This window comes from Lithobates pipiens, unplaced genomic scaffold, assembly GCF_037356315.1.
Source record: "Lithobates pipiens isolate NorthernLeopardFrog02 unplaced genomic scaffold, aLitPip1_a1.2 Scaffold_3, whole genome shotgun sequence".
Taxonomy (NCBI): domain Eukaryota; kingdom Metazoa; phylum Chordata; class Amphibia; order Anura; family Ranidae; genus Lithobates; species Lithobates pipiens.
In genome coordinates this window covers 183,858,417-183,878,957 of record NW_027507790.1, presented here as the reverse complement: position 1 = coordinate 183,878,957, position 20,541 = coordinate 183,858,417, and the positions used below count along the sequence as shown (strand labels likewise).

General features: G+C 45.2%; 1 protein-coding gene across 2 annotated transcripts in view; it reads left to right on the top strand.

The window, feature by feature from the left end:
• The window catches only part of DMGDH (dimethylglycine dehydrogenase), a 92,829-nt gene extending 75,691 nt beyond the window's left edge, over nucleotides 1-17,138 (top strand). For both annotated transcript variants that reach the window (XM_077462597.1, XM_077462596.1), the window contains exons 15-16: nucleotides 10,999-11,133; nucleotides 15,023-17,138. In XM_077462597.1, coding sequence (XP_077318723.1) covers nucleotides 10,999-11,133; nucleotides 15,023-15,223 — 336 coding nt within the window. In that variant the 3' untranslated portion in view covers nucleotides 15,224-17,138. The remainder of the gene's footprint in view (nucleotides 1-10,998; nucleotides 11,134-15,022) is intronic.
• The last annotated feature ends 3,403 nt before the right edge of the window (nucleotides 17,139-20,541 follow it).

The window sequence follows — 20,541 nt, the reverse complement described above, 5'->3', positions numbered from 1 at the left end:
TGAGTACGACAGAATTGTTTGTGACCCTATGCGAATTGTTGTTCCTATCAGTGAATGTTTTTTGACAGCTGTATGGAGGTGTGCAAAGTTCCAAGCAGCCCCTTGTAAGCATATCTGTGATTGGGCCTGTTCTAGGCGTGTCCATAGTTTCAAGTCTCGGTGACGGCACCAGTCTATTATCCTACCCAGGTGCACAGCCAGGTAATATTTCTTTACGTCAGGTACTGCCAGACCTCAGTTTACCTTTGTCCTGGAGAGTAGGAAACGTGGCAGCCTTGGTTTCCTATTTGCCCATATAAACTTATGGAATAAGTTATGGGCTTGTTTAAAGAAAGTCATTGGAATAGAGATCGGGAGCGCTTGTAGCATGTAGAGAAATTTGGGGAGGATACACATCTTTATGAGATTGCATCTGCCGAACCAGGAATGGAGGCCCTTATGCCAAGATTCCAGTAGACTTCGGGTTTTGGTTAGTAGAGGAGGAATTTTCAGGTTAAATATATGTTCTAGGTTGGCTGGAACAGAGACGCCCAGATATTTCAGGGCAGTCTCAGTCCATTTAAAGTTAAAGTTAGAGCGTAATGATTGTAAAGCGATCTGTGGTATCCCTACTCCCATGGCTTCAGACTTTGTATAATTAATTTTGAGGTTGGATATGCTTCCGTAGATGTCAAATTCACGGCGGAGGTTTGGCAGAGAGACTAATGGATTCATGAGGGAGAAGAGCGAATCATCTGCATAGGCAGAGACTTTGTACTGAGTGTCTCCAACCGTAAGACTTTGGATGTTTGGATTGTGTCTGATTCTACATAGGAGAGGTTCCAATAAGGCAAAGAGTAGGGGTGATAGCGGATAACCTTGTCTAGTCCCAATTCTAATTGGGAAAGGATCTGATAGGATTCCATTTACTTTGACCTGTGCGGTAGGGGTAGAGAATATTTGGGAGATCCATTCCAATCAGTTTTTTCGGCAACTGCACAGCTAAGAAAACACCTTGGTCAAAGTCAACGACCTTCTGTTAGCTTCTGATTCTGGGTCACTAACTATACTTATTCTACTAGATCTTAGTTCTGCCTTTGATACTGTAGACAACAATCTTTTCATCTCTCACCTTTAAACCATATTTGGAGTCTCAGAATTGGCTCTGAAATGGATTAAGCCATATCTCACTGTCACTGTCATAGTTTCATAGTTTCATAGTTAGTAAGGTTGAATAAAGACACCAGTCCATCCAGTTCAACCTGAGTGAGTGTCTACCCCTATCCCTGTACATTGCACACTCAAATTGGTCCCTACCCTCAAGGAGCCCACAATCTAAGGTCCCCATTCATATACTAAGGCCAATTTTGGACAGAAGCCAATTAACCTACCTGCATGTTTTTGGAGTGTGGGAGGAAACTGGAGTACCCGGAGGAAACCCACGCAGGCACAGGGAGAACATGCAAACTCCAGGCAGGTAGTGTCATGGTTGGGATTCGAACCAGCGACCCTTTTTACTGCTAGGTGAGAGTGCTAACCACTACACCACTGTGCTGTCAATTTGTTTCTCTTGGCGGATTCCAGTCTGAAGTAGGTCCAGTCAAGTGCGGTGTTCCTCAGGGTTCCATTGGCATCCCCCATTAGGGATGAGCTTCGTGTTCGAGTCGAACATACGTTCGACTCGAACATTGGCTGTTCGTCCGTTCGGCGAAGTCCGAACATTTTGGTCCGTTCGCGTCAAATTCGTGTGGTGCTCACGGCCCACAATGCACTGCGATGGCGCAGTGCATTGCTGGCTCATGATTGGCCAAGCATGCACTGTGACCCCGCATGCTTGGCCAATCGCAGCGCCAGCAGCGAGGAGAGCCATGATTGGCCACAGGCAGGATGCCTGTGGCCAATCATAGCTCAGGCTGTGTAGTGCACGCCCCACACTATATAAGGCCGCCAGCGCGGCGGCCTTGTGTAGTGTGTTGGCGTCTGAAGCAGTGGGTGTTCTGTGTACCTTCAACACAGTACACACCGATCGTTTTCGGACGATTTTCGATCTTGCTGTTGTGTAGTGGTTATTGTCTGCGTGCCCTGACCGCAGTATACACCGCTATATTCACCTCACCTATATAGCTAGTGATCTATCTTTTATAATAGAGCTTGCAGTCAGTAGTGTTAGGAGATAGTGCGTGCTGTCTGCGTGCTCTGTACCCAGTACATACCGCTATATCCACCTACATAGCTGTTCTCTATTTGAGCCCACTTGCCATCTGCAGGAGTTATTGAAAGTTGTGTGTGCTTCCAGCACAGCACAGTATACATCTGTATATACCCCTTTATCTCTGGTGTTCTATAATAAAGGCATCTGCAGGAGTTAGTGGGTGTTGTGTGCCTCTAGCACAATATACACTACCCAACTCCCTTCAGGCCATTACCATGTCTGGAAGGCCAGCAAGGAGAGGCAGACAGGCGCGAGCCGATAAAAGAGGGCAAGCAGGCTCTGTGTCTAGAGACAACAGTGCTGGTCATAGACGCCGTGCATTGTCATCAGCACGTGGCCATGGGACACGCTTGTCCTTCTTTTCGGCAGCTGGACATGTTGAACCGCAACATGCCAACGACTTGGTAGAGTGGATGACCAAGCCCTCTTCATCCTCCTCATCCTCTCTCACCCAGTCTCAGGGTACTAGCAAAGCAGCTGCCAACACATCGTCTTCCCTCCTCTCAATGTCATCATCAGTGACTCCTTTCCTAGACCCACCACGTCCTCCTGAGGAGTCTCCTGAACTCTTTGAGCACAGTGTTGGGTACATGCTCCAGGAGGATGCCCAGTGTTTTGTGGGCTCTGATGATGACACTCAGCTAGAGGAAGGCAGTAGCGTGAGCGCAGAGAGAGGGGGATGCTCAAGAAGGACAGCAATCTGGCAGTCATGTTCCACAAGCTGCAGCATACTGCCAGGTTTGCTACAGCGATGAAGAGGGAGGGGATGATGAGGGCACTGACTCCACGTGGGTGCCTGGAAGGAGAGAGGAGGAGGAGGAGGAGGCACATGTCCAACGAAGCAGGATGCCCTCGGGGGGCCAGCTTAGGGGCAGCACACCAACTGAATCACACCGCAGAGCTCCGCCTGTGCAGAGCGCTGCCTCTGCGCGTTATTCTAAAAGTTCTTTGGTGTGGGCCTTTTTTGAGACGAGTGCATCAGATCGCACCGCTGCTATTTGCAACATATGTCTCAAGCGTATCTCACGTGGCCAAAACATCAGCCGCTTGGGCACCACATGCTTGACCAGACATATGTTGACCTGCCATGCAGCTCGTTGGCAAGCGTACCTCAAAGACCCACACCAAAGAACAAAGCGGACCTCTCCTTGCTCCTCATCAGCTGGCATCTCCAACCCCACTAGACCTTCAGTCCTCTCTGAAACCTGCTCTGAGAGGAATGAAGGTGTAGAATTAGGTGTGTCACAGCCAAGTGCTTCCGGGAACTCTGCTTGCGGTACACCCACGTCTGATTATAGCAGGCAAATGTCCCGGCCCCAGCTGCTGGACCGGCGAAAGAAGTTCACTCCCAGCCATCCACATGCCCAGCGGTTGAATGCTAGTTGGCTAAATTGCTAGCACTTCAACTGCTGCCTTTTCAGTTGGTAGACTCGGCCCCCTTCCGTGAGTTTGTACAATGTGCGGTTCCTCAGTGGGAGGTCCCCAAACGCCACTTTTTCTCACGGAAGGCGATTCCGGCTCTCTACCGGCATGTGGAAGGCAATGTCCTTGCCTCGCTGGACAGGGCGGTCAGCGGTAAGGTGCATATTACCGCTGACTCATGGTCCAGCAGGCATGGACAGGGACGTTACCTGTCTTTAACGGCCCATTGGGTCACTCTTCTGGCAGCTGGGAAGGATGCAGGACAAGGTGCAGTAGTGTTGGAGGTTGTTCCGCCACCACGCCTCCAAAATGCTACTATTGGTTGTGACACACCTCTCTCCTCCACCCCCTCCTCTTCTTCTTCCTCCATGGCCTCTTCCAGTGCTCTGTCCTCAGAACCAGCGGTGCTCCGTAGGCCTTCCAGGGGCTACGCAAGTACGCAGGCAAAACGATGCCATGCCGTGCTTGCGCTGGTTTGTTTGGGGGACAGGAGCCACACTGGGGCAGATGTTTTGTCAGCTCTGCAGGGGCAGGCCGAGAGGTGGTTGACGCCACGCCAGCTTAAGCCAGGAATGGTGGTTTGCGACAATGGCACCAACCTCCTCTCCGCCCTCCGACAGGGACAACTGACCCATGTGCCCTGTGTAGCTCACGTCCTTAACCTGGTGGTGCAGCGGTTCTTGGGCAGGTACCCCGGCTTACAGGATGTCCTGAAGCAGGCCAGGAAAGTCTGTGTGCATTTCCGCCGATCATTTAATGCCTGTGCTCGGCTGGCTGAGCTCCAAAAGGAGTTGAACCTGCCCAAGAACCGCCTTATATGTGGCATGCCCACCAGATGGAACTTAACATTGGCCATGCTGCAGCGGCTGCACACGCAGCAGAGGGCCATCAATGAGTACCTGTTCGACTACGGCACCAGGACAGGGTCAGGGGAGCTCGGTTTTTTCTCACCACGCCAGTGGGGCATGATCAGGGATGCATGCACTGTCCTGTCACCGTTTGAGGAGGCCACAAGGATGGTGAGCAGTGACAGTGCATGCATCAGTGACACTGTACCTCTTGTCCACCTCTTGGAGCATACGCTGCGTGGCATAATGGACAGGGCACTTGAGGCAGAACAGAGGCAGGAAGAGGAGGACTTCCTTGCCTCTCAAGGCCCCCTTTATCCAGACAGTGTTCCTGCTGTGCCACCCATCACACAGGAAGAGGATGAGGAGGAGGAAGAGGAGGAGGAGGATGATTGTGTCAGCATGGAGGTGGAGGCTGGCACTCAGCATCAGCATCAGCAACAGCAGCAGCAGTCTTGTAGGGATGATTTACAGTCCCAAGAAACACGTGGACTTGTACGTGGCTGGGAGGAGGTAGCTGCGGATCATGTTGTCCTTAGTGACCCGGAGGACTCCGGACCGAATGCCTCAGCTAACCTACGCTGCATGGCCTCCCTGATCCTGCAAAGCCTGTGGAAGGATCCTCGTATTCTTCGGCTCAAGGAGAGGGACCATTACTGGCTGGCCACTCTCCTTGATCCACGGTACAAGGGTAAGGTTGCCAACCTTATCTTGCCATCGCAGAGGGAGCAGAGGATGAGACATCTCCGGGAGGCCTTGCAGAAAGGTCTGTGCAACGCGTTCCCAGAGACTGGGAGGTTACAAACTCCTGGTCCTGGACAACGTGTTGCTGAGGCATCGGCCAGAAGGAGCGGTGGAGAAGGTGGCCGTCTGACTGATGCTTTCAGACAATTTTTTAGTCCGCAGCCCCAAGGTATGATCGGTTCCAGCACCCATCGCCAGCGTCTGATTTACATGGTGCAGGAATACCTAGGGGCAAGGTCAGACTTGGACACCTTTCCCACCGAAAATCCTCTGGCTTACTGGGTCTTGAGGATGGATCACTGGCCAGAGCTTGCACAGTATGCAATTGAGCTACTGGCCTGTCCTGCATCCAGCGTTCTTTCGGAACGCACCTTCAGTGCTGCTGGTGGCTTTGTTACCGATCACAGGGTGCGTCTGTCCACCGAATCAGTTGATCGACTGACCTTCATCAAGATGAATCAGTCTTGGATCACCCACAGCTACCAAGCACCTGAAGCTGATGTAACAGAATAATTTTTTTTGAAATATCACATCCCTTCAAGACTGCCTATGCTGATGCTGAGTGACTGTCCTGTTATGTTGATTGTCTATCCTCTTCCTCCTCTGCTGATATGTTGGAAGAACATTTCTGGTTCTGGTTGATGCCATCAGCCCAATTTTTCTGCCCCTGTTTAACAGGGGCGTTTATTTACAATTTTTGATGCAATGCTTTGCAGCAGGGCTAATTCCTGCAATCAAACAAGAGTATATGGGAGAGGTTGCAGTGTGGTGGCACCAGCACCAGTGCCTAAGGCCCAATTTTTCTGCCCCTGTTTAACAGGGGCGTTTAATTACAATTTTTGATGCAATGCTTTGCAGCAGGGCTAATTCCTGCAATAAAACTAGAGTATATGGCAGAGGTTTCAGTGTGGTGGCACCAGCACCAGTGCCTAAGGCCCAATTTTTTTGCCCCTGTTTAACAGGGGCGTTTAATTACAATTTTTGATGCAATGCTTTGCAGCAGGGCTAATTCCTGCAATAAAACTAGAGTATATGGCAGAGGTTGCAGTGTGGTGGCACCAGCACCAGTGCCTAAGGCCCAATTTTTCTGCCCCTGTTTAACAGGGGCGTTTAATTACAATTTTTGATGCAATGCTTTGCAGCAGGGCTAATTCCTGCAATAAAACTAGAGTATATGGCAGAGGTTGCAGTGTGGTGGCACCAGCACCAGTGCCTAAGGCCCAATTTTTCTGCCCCTGTTTAACAGGGGCGTTTAAGTACAATTTTTGATGCAATGCTTTGCAGCAGGGCTAATTCCTGCAATAAAACTAGAGTATATGGAAGAGGTTGCAGTGTGGTGGCACCAGCAGCAGTGCCTAAGGCCAAATTTTTCTGCCCCTGTTTAACAGGGACATGTAATTACAATTCTTGATATAATATTTCACAGGAGGGCCCCTTCCTGTGCCCACCCAGAGTAACGGTGAGGACTTATAGTGTTGTGGCACCAGCACCACAACCACCAAAGGTCAATTTTTCTACCACTGTTCAACAATGGCATGTAATTACAATTCTTGATATAATCGTTCACAGCAGGGCGCTCCAGCGCCCACCAAGAGTCACTTTCAGGGCTTACAATGTTGTGGCAAAACCAACACCTTGTTCCGCCATTTCTGCAGAGCATATAGGGCAAGCCCCTACTTTCAAACATCCAATTTACAAACATCTCCTACTTGCAAACGGAAGGAGACAACAGCAAGTGAGATGAAAAAAGATGGACGACAAAACAAATTATACAGGGGTGATAACCCTTCCCTATGTTTTCCAAAAAGCTTAAAAATAGTTTTTTTGACTGGAGCTACACTTTAAAAATGTACCAGTTGAAAATTACAAACAGTTTCAACTTAACACAACAAACCTACACAGTCCCTGTCTTGTTTGCACCGCCTGTATACTGCTGTTCTGAGTATATAGGGCCTGGGGGCCACACGCATTTCCTTTTTTTAATATGGGTACAGGGTTCCCCTTAATATGCGTACAAGACCCAAATAGGCTGGTAATGGGCAGGGAGGGCTACCCATGCCATTTTTCTCAATGATTTTCAACCATATTGCAGGAACCAGATATAACATTAAAACCGCAAGCAGTTTTAAATGGTGTTATTTCCGTTTAATGTCATTTTGTGCAGGGACTGTTCTAAACACGGGAAACACGTGGCACTTCACAGGCATACTACAGACACCCCCCAGGCACCATATTTAAAGGAATATTTCACTTTTTTTTTCACTTTAATCATCATTAAAATCAGTGCTCCCGCCAAAACGGCCATTTTTAAAAACATTTTAGGCATTGACCCATGTCCCCTGGGGCAGGAGCCAGGTCCCCAAACCCTTTTTAGGACAGTATCTTGCATATTAGCCGTTAAAATTATCACTTTTCATTTCGAACGTTCGAGTCCCATAGACTTCAATGGGGTTCTAAAGTTTGTTCGAATTTGGGGTCCGTTCGAAAGTTCTGGTGCGAACTGAACCGGGGGGTGTTCGGCTCATACCTATCAATTACGTAAGGCCAGTCCTACTGGCTTATCTATTGATAGCACTGTACTATAGCTTCAGTCTAAATTGAAAAAAATCACATGTACAAAATGTTGCCACTTGACAAACGTTGCTTGGCTCCGTACTATGCTATCATACACTTTAGCTGAAAAGCTGATCCGTACATTTGTGTTCTCCTGACTGCTGCAATCAGGGCTGCTGATAAGCCAGTACAACTGGCCCTGCTGTACCAGGCCCAGTGTTCTCGGCTCAGCAGGGGGGCCCAGGCAATCTGAATAGAGTGCCGAATTAAAAAAAAGCCTTTCTGAATTACAACCATCTACTAACTTAGCTGGGTTTTTTTTATCCATTTTCTGGGCCCCTCTCTCCCTTTGTAATATGATAGTGAGTGTGTGGTGGGTGTGTCAATTTGTTCTTTTTTGGGCGCATGTCAATTCCATGCTGTGCCTGCTCCACATGTTGATCTTGACACAAGTCCCGGCCGCCTGCCTACATATTTCCTTCCCTGGCAGAGTGATTTGTCTTTCTCCACTCATGGCGCACAGCTCTGCTCCCTACTCGGCCTGAGACCGGAGAAGCTGTGAGGCGAATGGCGGTGGCAGAGGAGGCAGCTCAGCTGACATTTGTCCAGGCAGCAGTTGAAACAGAGAGGAAACCGAGAGGAAACTATTCATGGGCTGCCAGTGTCTAACAGAGGTGTGTCCATGCTTTGGATTCAGACAAGATCTAATGATTACACTGTATCTGTCTTTGTCTGCAGCACATGACATACACATTATGGCATTGGTATGATCTCTGCAGCACATACACATTATGGCTTGACATGGTTGGCATGGTCTCTGCAGCACATACACATTATTGCATGGTATTGACATGGATGGCATGGTCTCTGCAGCACATACACATTCTGGCATAGCATTGGCATGGATGGCACAGTCTCTGCAGCAAATACACATTATGGCATGGTATTGGCATGGATGGCACGGTCTCTGTAGCACATACACATTATGGCATGGTATTGGCATGGATGACACGGTCTCTGAAGCACATACACATTATGGCATGCTATAACTTTTGCGCAAACCAATCAATGCTTATTGGGATGCTTATGCTTATTCTACCAGAAATATGTAGCAGAATACATATTGGCATAAATTGATGAAGAAATTTGATTTTTAACATTTTTTATTTGATGTTTTATAGCAGAAAATAAAAAATATGTTGCTTTCTTTTGTTTTTCAAAATTGTCTGTCTTTTTTTGTTTATCGCAGACTTTGGGGAGGGGCCAGGGGTGGGGCTGAAGGAGGGGCCAGCGGCGGGGTCAGAGGTGGGGCTGATAGGTCCCCCATCAGGAAGGCTGTACGAGGCTCTACTCACTGGTGTACCTAAATCCACTATTAATCAACTTCAATATGTTCAAAATTCTGTAGCCAGAATCCTGACAAGGTCTGGTAGAAGTGATCATATTACCCCTACCTGTCGGGTTTTGAATAAACTTTAAGATTCTTTTGCTTACCTACAAGGCTCTTCATAGCTTGGCATCCTATTATCCCTCTGAACTTTTTTCAACCCCCCCCATAACCTCCACTCAAATTCTGGTTTGCTGTGTGTCCCCTCTACTCACCTACACTCAGTGGGGGACAAAGCTTTCTCCTGCTGTGCTCCAAAACTTTGGAATTCACTTCCTAAGAATGTCAGCGAGTAATCTTCTCTAAACTCATTCAAATCAAATCTTTTTTCTTTAGACAACCTTTTACTTAATTGTCCCTTTTTTCCCGTTGTGCTATGTTATCCTGTGTATTCCTTGTGTTTTCCTTGTAAAGCGCTTTGAAAAGTTACCTTTAACCACTTCCGGACCGCCCACTGCACATTTACTGTGGCAGAGTGGCCCAGCTGCGCGAAGCAATGTACCTGTACGTTGCTTCCTCTTCTGGGTCTGGAGTGCAGGTGCGCGCCACCGGCAACTTGCTTCCAATCACAGCGGGAGCCAATCAGCGGATCCGGTGGCAGCAATGGCTGACGGGACCCACCGCTTGTTTGCTGAAGAGGCAGAACAGCGGGCTGCCTATGTAAACAAGACAGACTGCTGTTCTGCCAGAGAAAAAAAGAGATCTTGTGTACAGATCTCTCTCTTCCTCCAGTTAACCCCCCCCTCCACAGTTAGAAATCACCCCCTAGGAGCACATTTAACCCTTTGATCGCTTCTGATGTTAACCGCTTCCCTGCCAGTGTCATTCACACAGTGACAGTGTATATATATATATATATATATATATATATATATATATATATATATATATATATATATATATATATATATATATATATATATTTTTTTTTTTTTTTTTAGCACTGATCACTGTATTAGTGTCACTGGTCCCCAAAAAGTGTGAAATTTGTCCACTGCAATGTCGCAGTCCCGCTAAAAAATGCTGATCGATGTCATTACTAGTAAAAATAAAAATGCCATAAAAATATACCATAGTTTGTAGACGCGATAACTTTTGTGCAAACCAATCAATATACATTTATTGGGATTTTTTTTTTTTTTTTACCAAACATATGTAGAAGAATACATATTGGCCTAAACTGATGAAGAAATTACATTTTTACAATTTTTTTATTGGATATGTTTTATAGCTTATAGCACGGCACAAAGTAATTTTTTTTTCAAAATTGTCAGCCTTTTTTTGTTGATAGCACATAAGAACTGCAGAGGTTATCAAATACCACCAAAAAAAGAGCTCCATTTGTGGGAAAAAAGGGACATACATTTTGTTTGGGTACAGGGTACACGACTGCACAATTGTCAGTTAAAGCAACGCAGTGCCGTATCGCATGAAATGGCCCGAAGGGGTGAAACCTTCCGGGGCTGAAGTGGTTAAAGGCGCTATATAAAATGAAGTTTATTATTATTAATATTATTATTGATAATTATCAGTCAACCTGTCAGAGCACTGAAACCGAAAAATAAAATGAAGGCAATGAAGGGGTATTACAGGCTGGTTCTCAAGTGTTTAAGTAAATTTTATCTTATTTTGTAAGTATATGATTTGTGATCAAACAATATGTCTAAGCCTTATTGTGTCTCTGAATATTTTAGCGGCGCTGACACAGTAATGGACAAAATACATTTCTAATGTTGTTTTGACGTTTGTATGGCTTCTAGCAGTAAAGATGTTCATGTATGTAAATCTCTGCCAGACGGCCATGATGCTGCACACCATAGTCATTTATCATCATTCCTTTCCTGTGATTTCAGCAAGCTGACTTCATTGGCAAGCAGGCGCTGCAGCAAATTAAGGAAAAGGGGCTTCGGAGGAAGCTGGTGTATCTCACCTTGGAAACAGATAATGTTGATCCTGAGGGAAATGAAAGCATCTGGCACAATGGGAAGGTGAGAAGAGTTTAATCATTAGAAGTGGATTGGAAATCTTTTCCTGCCACAGCGAGGAAACCTGAACTGAGAGCAGGATGAGCAGTCGCAGCAATTTATCGTATTACATGGCAGCTATATGTTAAAGTACAAAACAATTATTAGTATATCCATTGAATGCTACGCAGTACAAATCAGAGTTTCTATTTCACCACAAGTTTGGCGAACATCTTAAAATTTTGTAAAAATTCTATTGATGAAATGTAGTAAATGGAGAAAGCAACTTTAAAGTGGTTTCTGGTGGATTTTAAAGCCCAGGAAATAGACAAAATCGGCCCTTAACGTGCCTCCCCACCCTCACTGCAAGGGTTAATGTCTCATTCAGTCTGGGGATGTGGGGGATCAGGTATAATACTAACCTTACTTCTCCAGCAGGGTCCCTTCAATGGTGCAACTTGCCCCGCGTTCTCCCCTCTAATGCACTCCTGTCTCCTCCATGTGCAAGGTTGAAGCAGAACTAAAAGCACTTTACTTACGTCCTCTCTAATGGTCAGAGTCCCCCACTGGCATTGGCATCTTCTCCCTGGGTGCCAGTCTTTGGGCATCTCTGCTATAAGAGTGTGACACACAAGGACCAAGGCAAGGATGTAAGCTAAGCTGCAAATGCGCAGCTCAGTTTATATGCTATAAATAACTACACATGTGCAATTTGTTTAGTTATGAATTAGTTTTTTAACAAATTTTGACAAATTCATTAATTTAGAAATTTCCAAATTTTTCAATTTACGAAAATTTCGAATTTCTGATTTTCGGATTTCCAAATTTTCACATTTTCGAATTTCGGATTTCTGAAACACGAATTTCAAATGTACAAATTTTCAAATTTCTGAATTTTTACATTTCTGAATTTTCTCATTTTAAAATTTCCGAATCTTCGGAATTCGGAAATTCAAAAATGTGAAAATCTGAAAAAAAGAAAGAAAATCAGTAAAATGCAAAATAATAACTAACTATTAAATTATAGGTATTGGAATTTCCTTTCAAATTTGGCTTGTAAATGTAACGAGTACGAATTTATCTGAAGTTACGAATTATCTGAAATAACAAATGCCACATCTAAACAAATAGAACGGAACAATCTAATAATAATAAATAACAATAATAATAATAAAGCCTTTTTTATTATTATTTATTATTCATTTGTTCCATTCCATTTGTTTATATGCAGCATTCCTTATTTCGGATAAATTTGTATTCGTTACATTCACAAACAGCCAAATTTGAAAGGAAATTCCAATACCTATAATTTAATAGTTATTATTTAGAATTTTACTGATTTTCCTTCTTTTTTTCAGATTTTGGATTTTTGAAATTCCGAAAATTCAAAATCCGGAAATCTGAGAATTCAAAATTCTGAAATCAGAAATTCATAATTCGGAAATTTGAAAATCCGAATTTTCGAAAAAAGCAAAAAAAACGAATGAAACGAAAACAAACACATTTTTTGTCAGTGCACATGTCTATAGAAAACTGCAAGTGTGCAGGTAGGTGTATTTTATTGGAGAAGAAACTTTGCATGTCTCTTTTGCGATAAAAGCTTGCCTGCTCAGTCTGTTGTAAAATTCATACATTTCCCCTTTAATAGCCCTGCATTTTATGTGATGATGGTGGGGAACTGCAAAAAGCCTACAGCACCAAAGGAAAAGAAAGATCACGTTGGAGCTTGCTGGAGCGGGGGTAGGGTAAGTAATGCAGCCTCTTCAGTTCCCCCTAGACCTAATGAGCATTTAACCCTTGAAGTGTGGAGGACCCTACTGCAAAGGTAGATTTTCTCCAATTCCTGAAGTTGGGATTTAAGAGTGCAGTGAGCTTTAAAAGGTTAGTTCACCTTTACTAAAAAAAAAAAAAAAAAAAACTGTCAATGTAGGTAAGAGTCACCTGTAGATAAAAACAAACTGTGCAGCTTTGACTAAATTGGGATAAAATATCCTTGCTATAGATGCAGGCCATTTCCATACCCCTGAAGCCTGGCTCAAAAACTCAACAGAGATGGCATCATCCTGTCCTGACTTGTAGCTAGGATGTTGCTAAGACACTCCCAGCCATTACTGCTCATCCCCATCATTATAGCAGCAAGCTCTCAAACCTCCACCAATGTGTGATCAACTATCTCCTCCATAGCAGAATCACTGAGCTCTGAGCTACAGTATTATGACAGGGAAGAGAGCACATGCTCTGAATCAGCTGTGAGTGTCTAAGCAATGTCCCAACAATAAGGCAGGGCAAGGTGATGCCATCTCTGGAGGTCTGTGCGAGAAAAACAGCCCTCATTACAATAAAAAAACTAAACAAATTATATTTATCTTTCTGCATATACAGTATATGCTCATAACAGACAATAGCACTATTTTGTTGGCATTTTGAAGAATAAAGCAGCTAATAGGAAGCATTCTGGTCAGTGGAACATTCACAGATTAAGGTCAATGGAACAATCCATATAGCAGTGAATCAGTCAGATGACAGAATTATGATTTATCCACGTGGAGCTGTTGGTAGCGTCTATAAAGATAATCAAACAAGCTCCAATGACAGTTTTCTGGTGGAGGTTCCTGTACCTAATTCAGACAAAAATTTGCCCCAGTGTTGGTAACATTACAGACGTGGCAAATTCAAGTCATTCTTACTGCCGCCACTACAAGAATCCATTTTGGCAGCGACAAATTCTTAAAGAATTACCGCCAGTTCTCCAAATAGGTGGGCCTGGAGGTAACACAGTCCTCCTTAAAGACACAGGGGCACACTGGACACCCAGCACATAGAATGTCTTTATGGAAACGTTTTATCAAATAGATACTTATATGCCTGTAAAATTATTTAGGTTGGTAAATGGTCATAGAACTATAGTCAAGTTAATTGAGGCTGCTTAGAGTGGATGTCCAGGCATTTCCTAACTGTGCTTAAACCTGCCGCCACCGCCATTCCAACGCCTAACTACCCTGTAAAAGGAAGATGTGTATACTTACCTATGCTGAGGGTGCTGTGGTCCAGACACATGATCACCCCAGAGGACAGCTTCAGGGGAGAGGAGCGTTCGCCAACAATGGCTGAAATGCCTGGGTGGTGACGTCACTCATAAGCTTGCTATGAGGCATCCATTGTTGTCTGTCCCTCCTCTCCCCTGAAGCCACCACTGGGAGCCAATAACATGGCTGGACCAGAGCACCCTCAGAATAGGTACGTATACACATCTTCGTATCACAGGGTAGTAAGAATAAGAGCTAGATTGGTGGTGTAATGGGGTTTAGGCATAGATAGGAAAAGCTTGGATATCCACTTTAATTTGGCCTGGGTAGCTTGGCATCACTGATCCCTGGCTATGAAAGGGTTAATGTGTATCTTTAGGCCTTGTGGTTTCATATAAATTAGTCAATTTACTTTATTTGGAGATTTAAATTTGAATGGCAGGAAAAACATGCTAAATTATTTACTACACAATATTCTCTAACAAAAATTGTGTTTAACCTAGTTGAACAAAGTGCAGTGTGACAGGCAAAGGTTGAATCACAGAAGTAACACCAATGTGACACATCTGCTTAGCTCTGGTAAATGTGGTTCATACTATAGAACCAACTACTAGAGGATGATTCATTGGTAAGGTAATTAAAGATGATTATCTGCCTTTAGATTTACAAGTAAGGGCAGTCTAGAAACATCAATAGGTGCGTTAGAGGACCAAGGGAAATGTCAACTGTTCAAGGCCACTCCATGATCAGATGCAGACTGGAGTGAAAACTGAGTAACATTCATCAAATACTTCTTGTATTAACTACATGTTGTACTATTTTTATGATTACAGTTAAGGGTTCCTCAAGCATGGCTTTAATTGTATAAATAAATTCTTATTTATCAGGTTGTTGGTAACACTACATCAGGGACCTACAGCTACAGCTCCAACAAAAGCTTGGCTTTTGCCTATGTGCCTACAGAGCTCAGTACAGAAGGACAGAAACTCGAGGTGGAACTTCTAGGAAAGCATTACCCTGCCATAGTAGTCCAGGAGCCCCTCGTGTTCACTGAGCCAACCAGGAACCGCATGCAGAAGAAGAAGTGATATCTGTGAATTTGTGAACACTCATCTGTGTACTTCACTTTCCTCTCCCCATGCTTTTCAGAATGGTTTTGCCAATGTTGCTCTGGATACAGCAGGTATGGCTGGTGGTTTGCATAACCTTTCTTTATGCTGTTACTACAGAGCAGCCTTTCTCAACCATGGCTCCATGAAACCCTAGGGTTTCTCCAGAGGTTGCTTGGAGTTCCTTGAGCTCTGAGCAATTTCTACCACTGAGATATGTTCCCACTGACACCATTGATCTTTTTAGCTATCTGTAGGTGGGGATACTTCCAACAAAACACAAATGTAAGGAGCATTCTTCTCACTGACAATCACACTAATATACTGTAAGCTGTGGATAAAGTCCTTATTAGAAGGTAGACCAGAAAGTTATTTCAAGGGTTCCTCCATGTTAAAGGATATGTTTTCCTTTGGAGCATGTTACATGTACCACACGTTTTTAGGGTGGAACATGTAGCATATTCCAGCATCTGCACCCCGCATGGTTGATTTGATCTCCCTGTGGCAGTGGGCGGGGGATCCTCTCCCTGCACCTGCTGTCACAAATTGAAAACACTGCCACGTCATTCATACAATTTTCTATGAATGGATAGACTACAAGCACTGTCAGCCACTGCGGTTATCAAAAACTACAAGGGTGCTGGTGAGGTAACTGCGTGCCCATACGATGTACGAGCAGACAGCTATCCTGAGAGTTTGCAGGAGCCTGAGATTGCACCTGCAATATGCTGATCGCAGGTGCAATTCTCTGCAGGCTCCCTAGATAAAAAAAAAAGAAATGCACATTTTTTAACCTGCAAAAAAAAAAAATGTGCATTTATATTCTTTTTCAAGTGGTGAACTTAGCCTTCAAAAGATGGACAAAGGCTGCTCTAGAGTGACTGAAGCACTGGGAATCTGGAAAAATCAGCAGCCGGGATATATCTATCATCCTAATCAATCCCATCATCACCTTGGTTATTCAAACAATAGGCCAGCCTGCCTGATCTTTACCCAAACAGCTTCCAGTCACATCTGGTCCTTCAAATATATACAAACTACACAAATCCAATAATGCAACCTATCCCTTTCTGCCTATAAGTCGGGACAATGTGTGTACATTTGTAAATGCTTGATTACCAGTGCTTAGATGTGGTGTCTGCATTTGTTTTATTTTTTCAGGTATTTTCCTTTATTTAAATCTGGTGATTCTGCAACAGGCAATGTGACAAAATTCACTCACTATCTATGGGGAGAGCTATGGTTTGTGCTTTAAATACAGCACACGGGAAGTTGCAAGTACACTGTATTTCTGAGATCAACAGGGATTCTCTGTACTTGCTGAAAATTTTCTTAGTATCAGAAATGAAAATCAATGCAGTCACCACACCTAAGGACTGGTATGCCGCAATATATTACGATTTTGTTCTTTGGTTCAGATTTAAAATGTGTAACTCTACCATACACTTCTATTTGTTGAAAAACAAAAGGAGTGTTAAAATTTGTATGTGTAATTCTGTTTGTAGAATGCCCCCTCTCTGACAGAAAGTTCAAAGAAAGTTCCCATGACACAGGGAACAATTCAAGCGCTTCTATCTACGGTACCAAAAGCATTTTTTTTTGCTGGTATGTCCCTTTTGGAGACCCATCCATCACTTCCTGTTTTTAACAACCCCTTTCCACCCTATCCAGAACTAAAAAAAATGGTTGCCTGGAATCTTACTTTTATATCTATCTTTTATATCAGTTTCTCAGAATCAAGTCAGTTCAGTTTATCTGATATTCCATCCACATAAATTGGTGAGGACATTAATTAATGTTAATGCAAATATTGGTAAATGAATGTACTTAATGCTCTGTAAACAGTTGTGGTGCTGAAAAAAAACAAAAATAAATGGAAGCTATGTATAGCTCAGTTGTGTTTTCATGCTGTTTATATTGTTATGCTTTGAACACTGAACATAGGTTGATGATGATGATGATGATGATGATGATGATGATGATGAAATTGACTTTTATTGATCACCCATAACCATGAAATAGTTCAGGAAGTCTAAAATGGTTTATAATAATTTTTTAATGCTCCACGGTACAGTGCACACACTTGAAACTAGCACTAGGTGCAATAAAAAAGTGAACACGCAAAAGTGAACCACACAATAAAGCGCATCGGGTGTACACATGGTCCTCCTCCGGAGAGAAAAGACCCTGACCCTGTTACCCGCAAGGCTCCTGATGAGGATTGGGGTACCTGTGGTACACCTGACCAAAACCAGATGGACCCCATACCTCAATAGACCTACCAAAAGCAAGGTCCACCCAAGAACTAGGTGGGACTCCTTTGAAGGGAAACCCCATAGGAGGGGGGGTGGAAGCTGACCATAAAGTCACATGCCCTCCCCCAAGACTTTCACCCTACTAATCAGAAGTGCGTAAAGTACATACATGCTATGCAAAAGAGTGCAAAAATAAATTGCTCGGGGGTGCCAAAGTGTAAAACAATGACTAGCCTTCTGGCCACTATAAAAATTCCTCCAGCCAAAAGGCCCAGCCTAGAAGGCAGGTGTGAAAAGAGCATGCAAAAGATTTTCAGCATCCTATCTACCCTAAAAAACAAAAGTAGCCTTTGCGCTACTATGTGTAAACAATATGGATAAATTATCAAAGATGATCACAAAAAATAGTGCAAAAATGCTAAAGTGCTATGATAAACAGCAATATCAGTGCAATATAAGTGCCAAAAATAGGCTTGCAGCCAAGACTATAAAACTTCACACAGCACCAAAAATAAATAAATAAATAGCAAAGTAAATAATTAAAGTGCAAACTAAAATGCAATTTCAGTGCAACAAAGTACCATGAAATAGACCTGCAGCAAAATCTAGTAGTGTTCACCGTTGTGCAGGATCACTTTTTATTTATCCTATCTACCCTATTTAGCTGTACTCTCGACCCTTCTCCAGCCGTGCCTATACTCAACCAAAAACTATTTCCCTGACTATTTCCAATATTGCTAATCAGAGACCCAACCCCCCCCCCCCCCTTTCAGGGCTCTCCACATTCCCTCCCCTTGGAACCGGCTCCAATCCATCCTTGTCTTACTGATTCTATTCTTTTTCTCCCCCTATCCTGTGTTTCCTGCTCCTCTCCTTCTCTTAAAATTTTCTTATTCCCACTATTTTTTATTTATTAGGGACCTATCTTACTAGCATAGGATCGCTAGCATGTATATATTTGACAGGACACCATCTGCAACTACTCTACATACAGTGGTCCCCAACCTTTTTGGCACCAGGGACCTCTTTTGGTGTAGCCATTTTTTTCAGGGCCCTGGGAAGGCGGGCAGTTTATGGAGTCTCACAACCCTCCCCTGCACTGAACTGTAAGGGAGCACTGTGATATAAAGGTGACTGTACTCTAATGATTACAGTCCCCTTTATATCACTGTGCCCCTTGCCATTATTGACCCCCCCCACATCACAGTGCCCCTTGCAATCTTTGCCCCCCCATCACAGTCCCCCCCTGCAGTCATGGCCACCAATCACAGTCCTTCCTACAGTCATGACCCCCCCATCACAGTTCTCCCTGCAGTCACGCTCTTCCCATCACAGTCCTCTCTGCAGTCATGCTCTCCCCCCATCACAGTCCTCTCTAAAGTCATGCTCTCCCCCATCACAATCCTCGCTGCAGTCATGCTCTCTCCCATCACAGTCCTCCCTGCAGTCATGCTCTCCCCCTATTACAGTCATCTCTGCAGTCATGCTATCCCCCCATTATAGTCCTTCCTGCAGTCCTTCCCTCCCCCCCCCCATCACAGTCCTCCCTGCAGTCATGCTCTTCCCCTATTACAGTCCTCCCTGCAGTCATGCTCTCCTCCCCTTACAGTCCTTCCTGCAGCCATGCTCTCCCCCTATTACAGTCCTTCTTGTAGTCATGCTCTCCCCCCCATCACAGTCCTCCCTGCAGTCATGCTCTCCCCCCCATCACAGTCCTCTCTGTAGTCATGCTCTCCCCCATCACAGTCCTCCCTGCAGTCATGCTCTCCCCCATCACAGTCCTCCCTGCAGTCATGCTCTCCCCCCATCACAGTCCTCTCTGCAGTCATGCTCTCCCCCCATCACAGTCCTCTCTGCAGTCATGCTCTCCCCCCATTACAGTCCTCCCTGCAGTCAGGATCTTCCCCCAACACAGTCCTCCCTGCAGTCAGGATCTCCCCCCAACACAGTCCTCCCTGCAGTCATGCTCTCCCCCATCACAGTCCTCCATGCAGTCATGCCCTCCCCCATCACAGTCCTCCCTGCAGTCACGCTCTTCCCATCACAGTCCTCTCTGCAGTCATGCTCTCCCCCCATCACAGTCCTCTCTAAAGTCATGCTCTCCCCCCATCACAGTCCTCTCTAAAGTCATGCTCTCCCCCATCACAATCCTCGCTGCAGTCATGCTCTCTCCCATCACAGTCCTCCCTGCAGTCATGCTCTCCCCCTATTACAGTCATCTCTGCAGTCATGCTATCCCCCCATTATAGTCCTTCCTGCAGTCATTCCCCCCCCCCCCCATCACAGTCCTCCCTGCAGTCATGCTCTTCCCCTATTACAGTCCTCCCTGCAGTCATGCTCTCCTCCCCTTACAGTCCTTCCTGCAGCCATGCTCTCCCCCTATTACAGTCCTTCTTGTAGTCATGCTCTCCCCCCCATCACAGTCCTCCCTGCAGTCATGCTCTCCCCCCCATCACAGTCCTCTCTGTAGTCATGCTCTCCCCCATCACAGTCCTCCCTGCAGTCATGCTCTCACCCATCACAGTCCTCCCTGCAGTCATGCTCTCCCCCCATCACAGTCCTCTCTGCAGTCATGCTCTCCCCCCATCACAGTCCTCTCTGCAGTCATGCTCTCCCCCCATTACAGTCCTCCCTGCAGTCAGGATCTTCCCCCAACACAGTCCTCCCTGCAGTCAGGATCTCCCCCCAACACAGTCCTCCCTGCAGTCATGCTCTCCCCATCACAGTCCTCCATGCAGTCATGCTCTCCCCCATCACAGTCCTCCCTGCAGTCATGCTCTCCCCCATCACAGTCCTCCCTGCAGTCATGCTCTCCCCCCATCACAGTCCTCCCTGCAGTCATGCCCCCATCACTTCACAGTCCTCCATGCAGTCATGCACCCACCCCCATCCCTCCAATCACAGTCATCCCTGCACAGTGCCCATTTTAATCTCTGCCTCTCCTGCAGTCTGTGTATTCTCTCATGCCTCAGTAGGAGGCAAGCCTTGTCATGAGCGCAGGACAATTAGTAGCCTGTGTATGTTCTGTCCGATGTCAGCCTA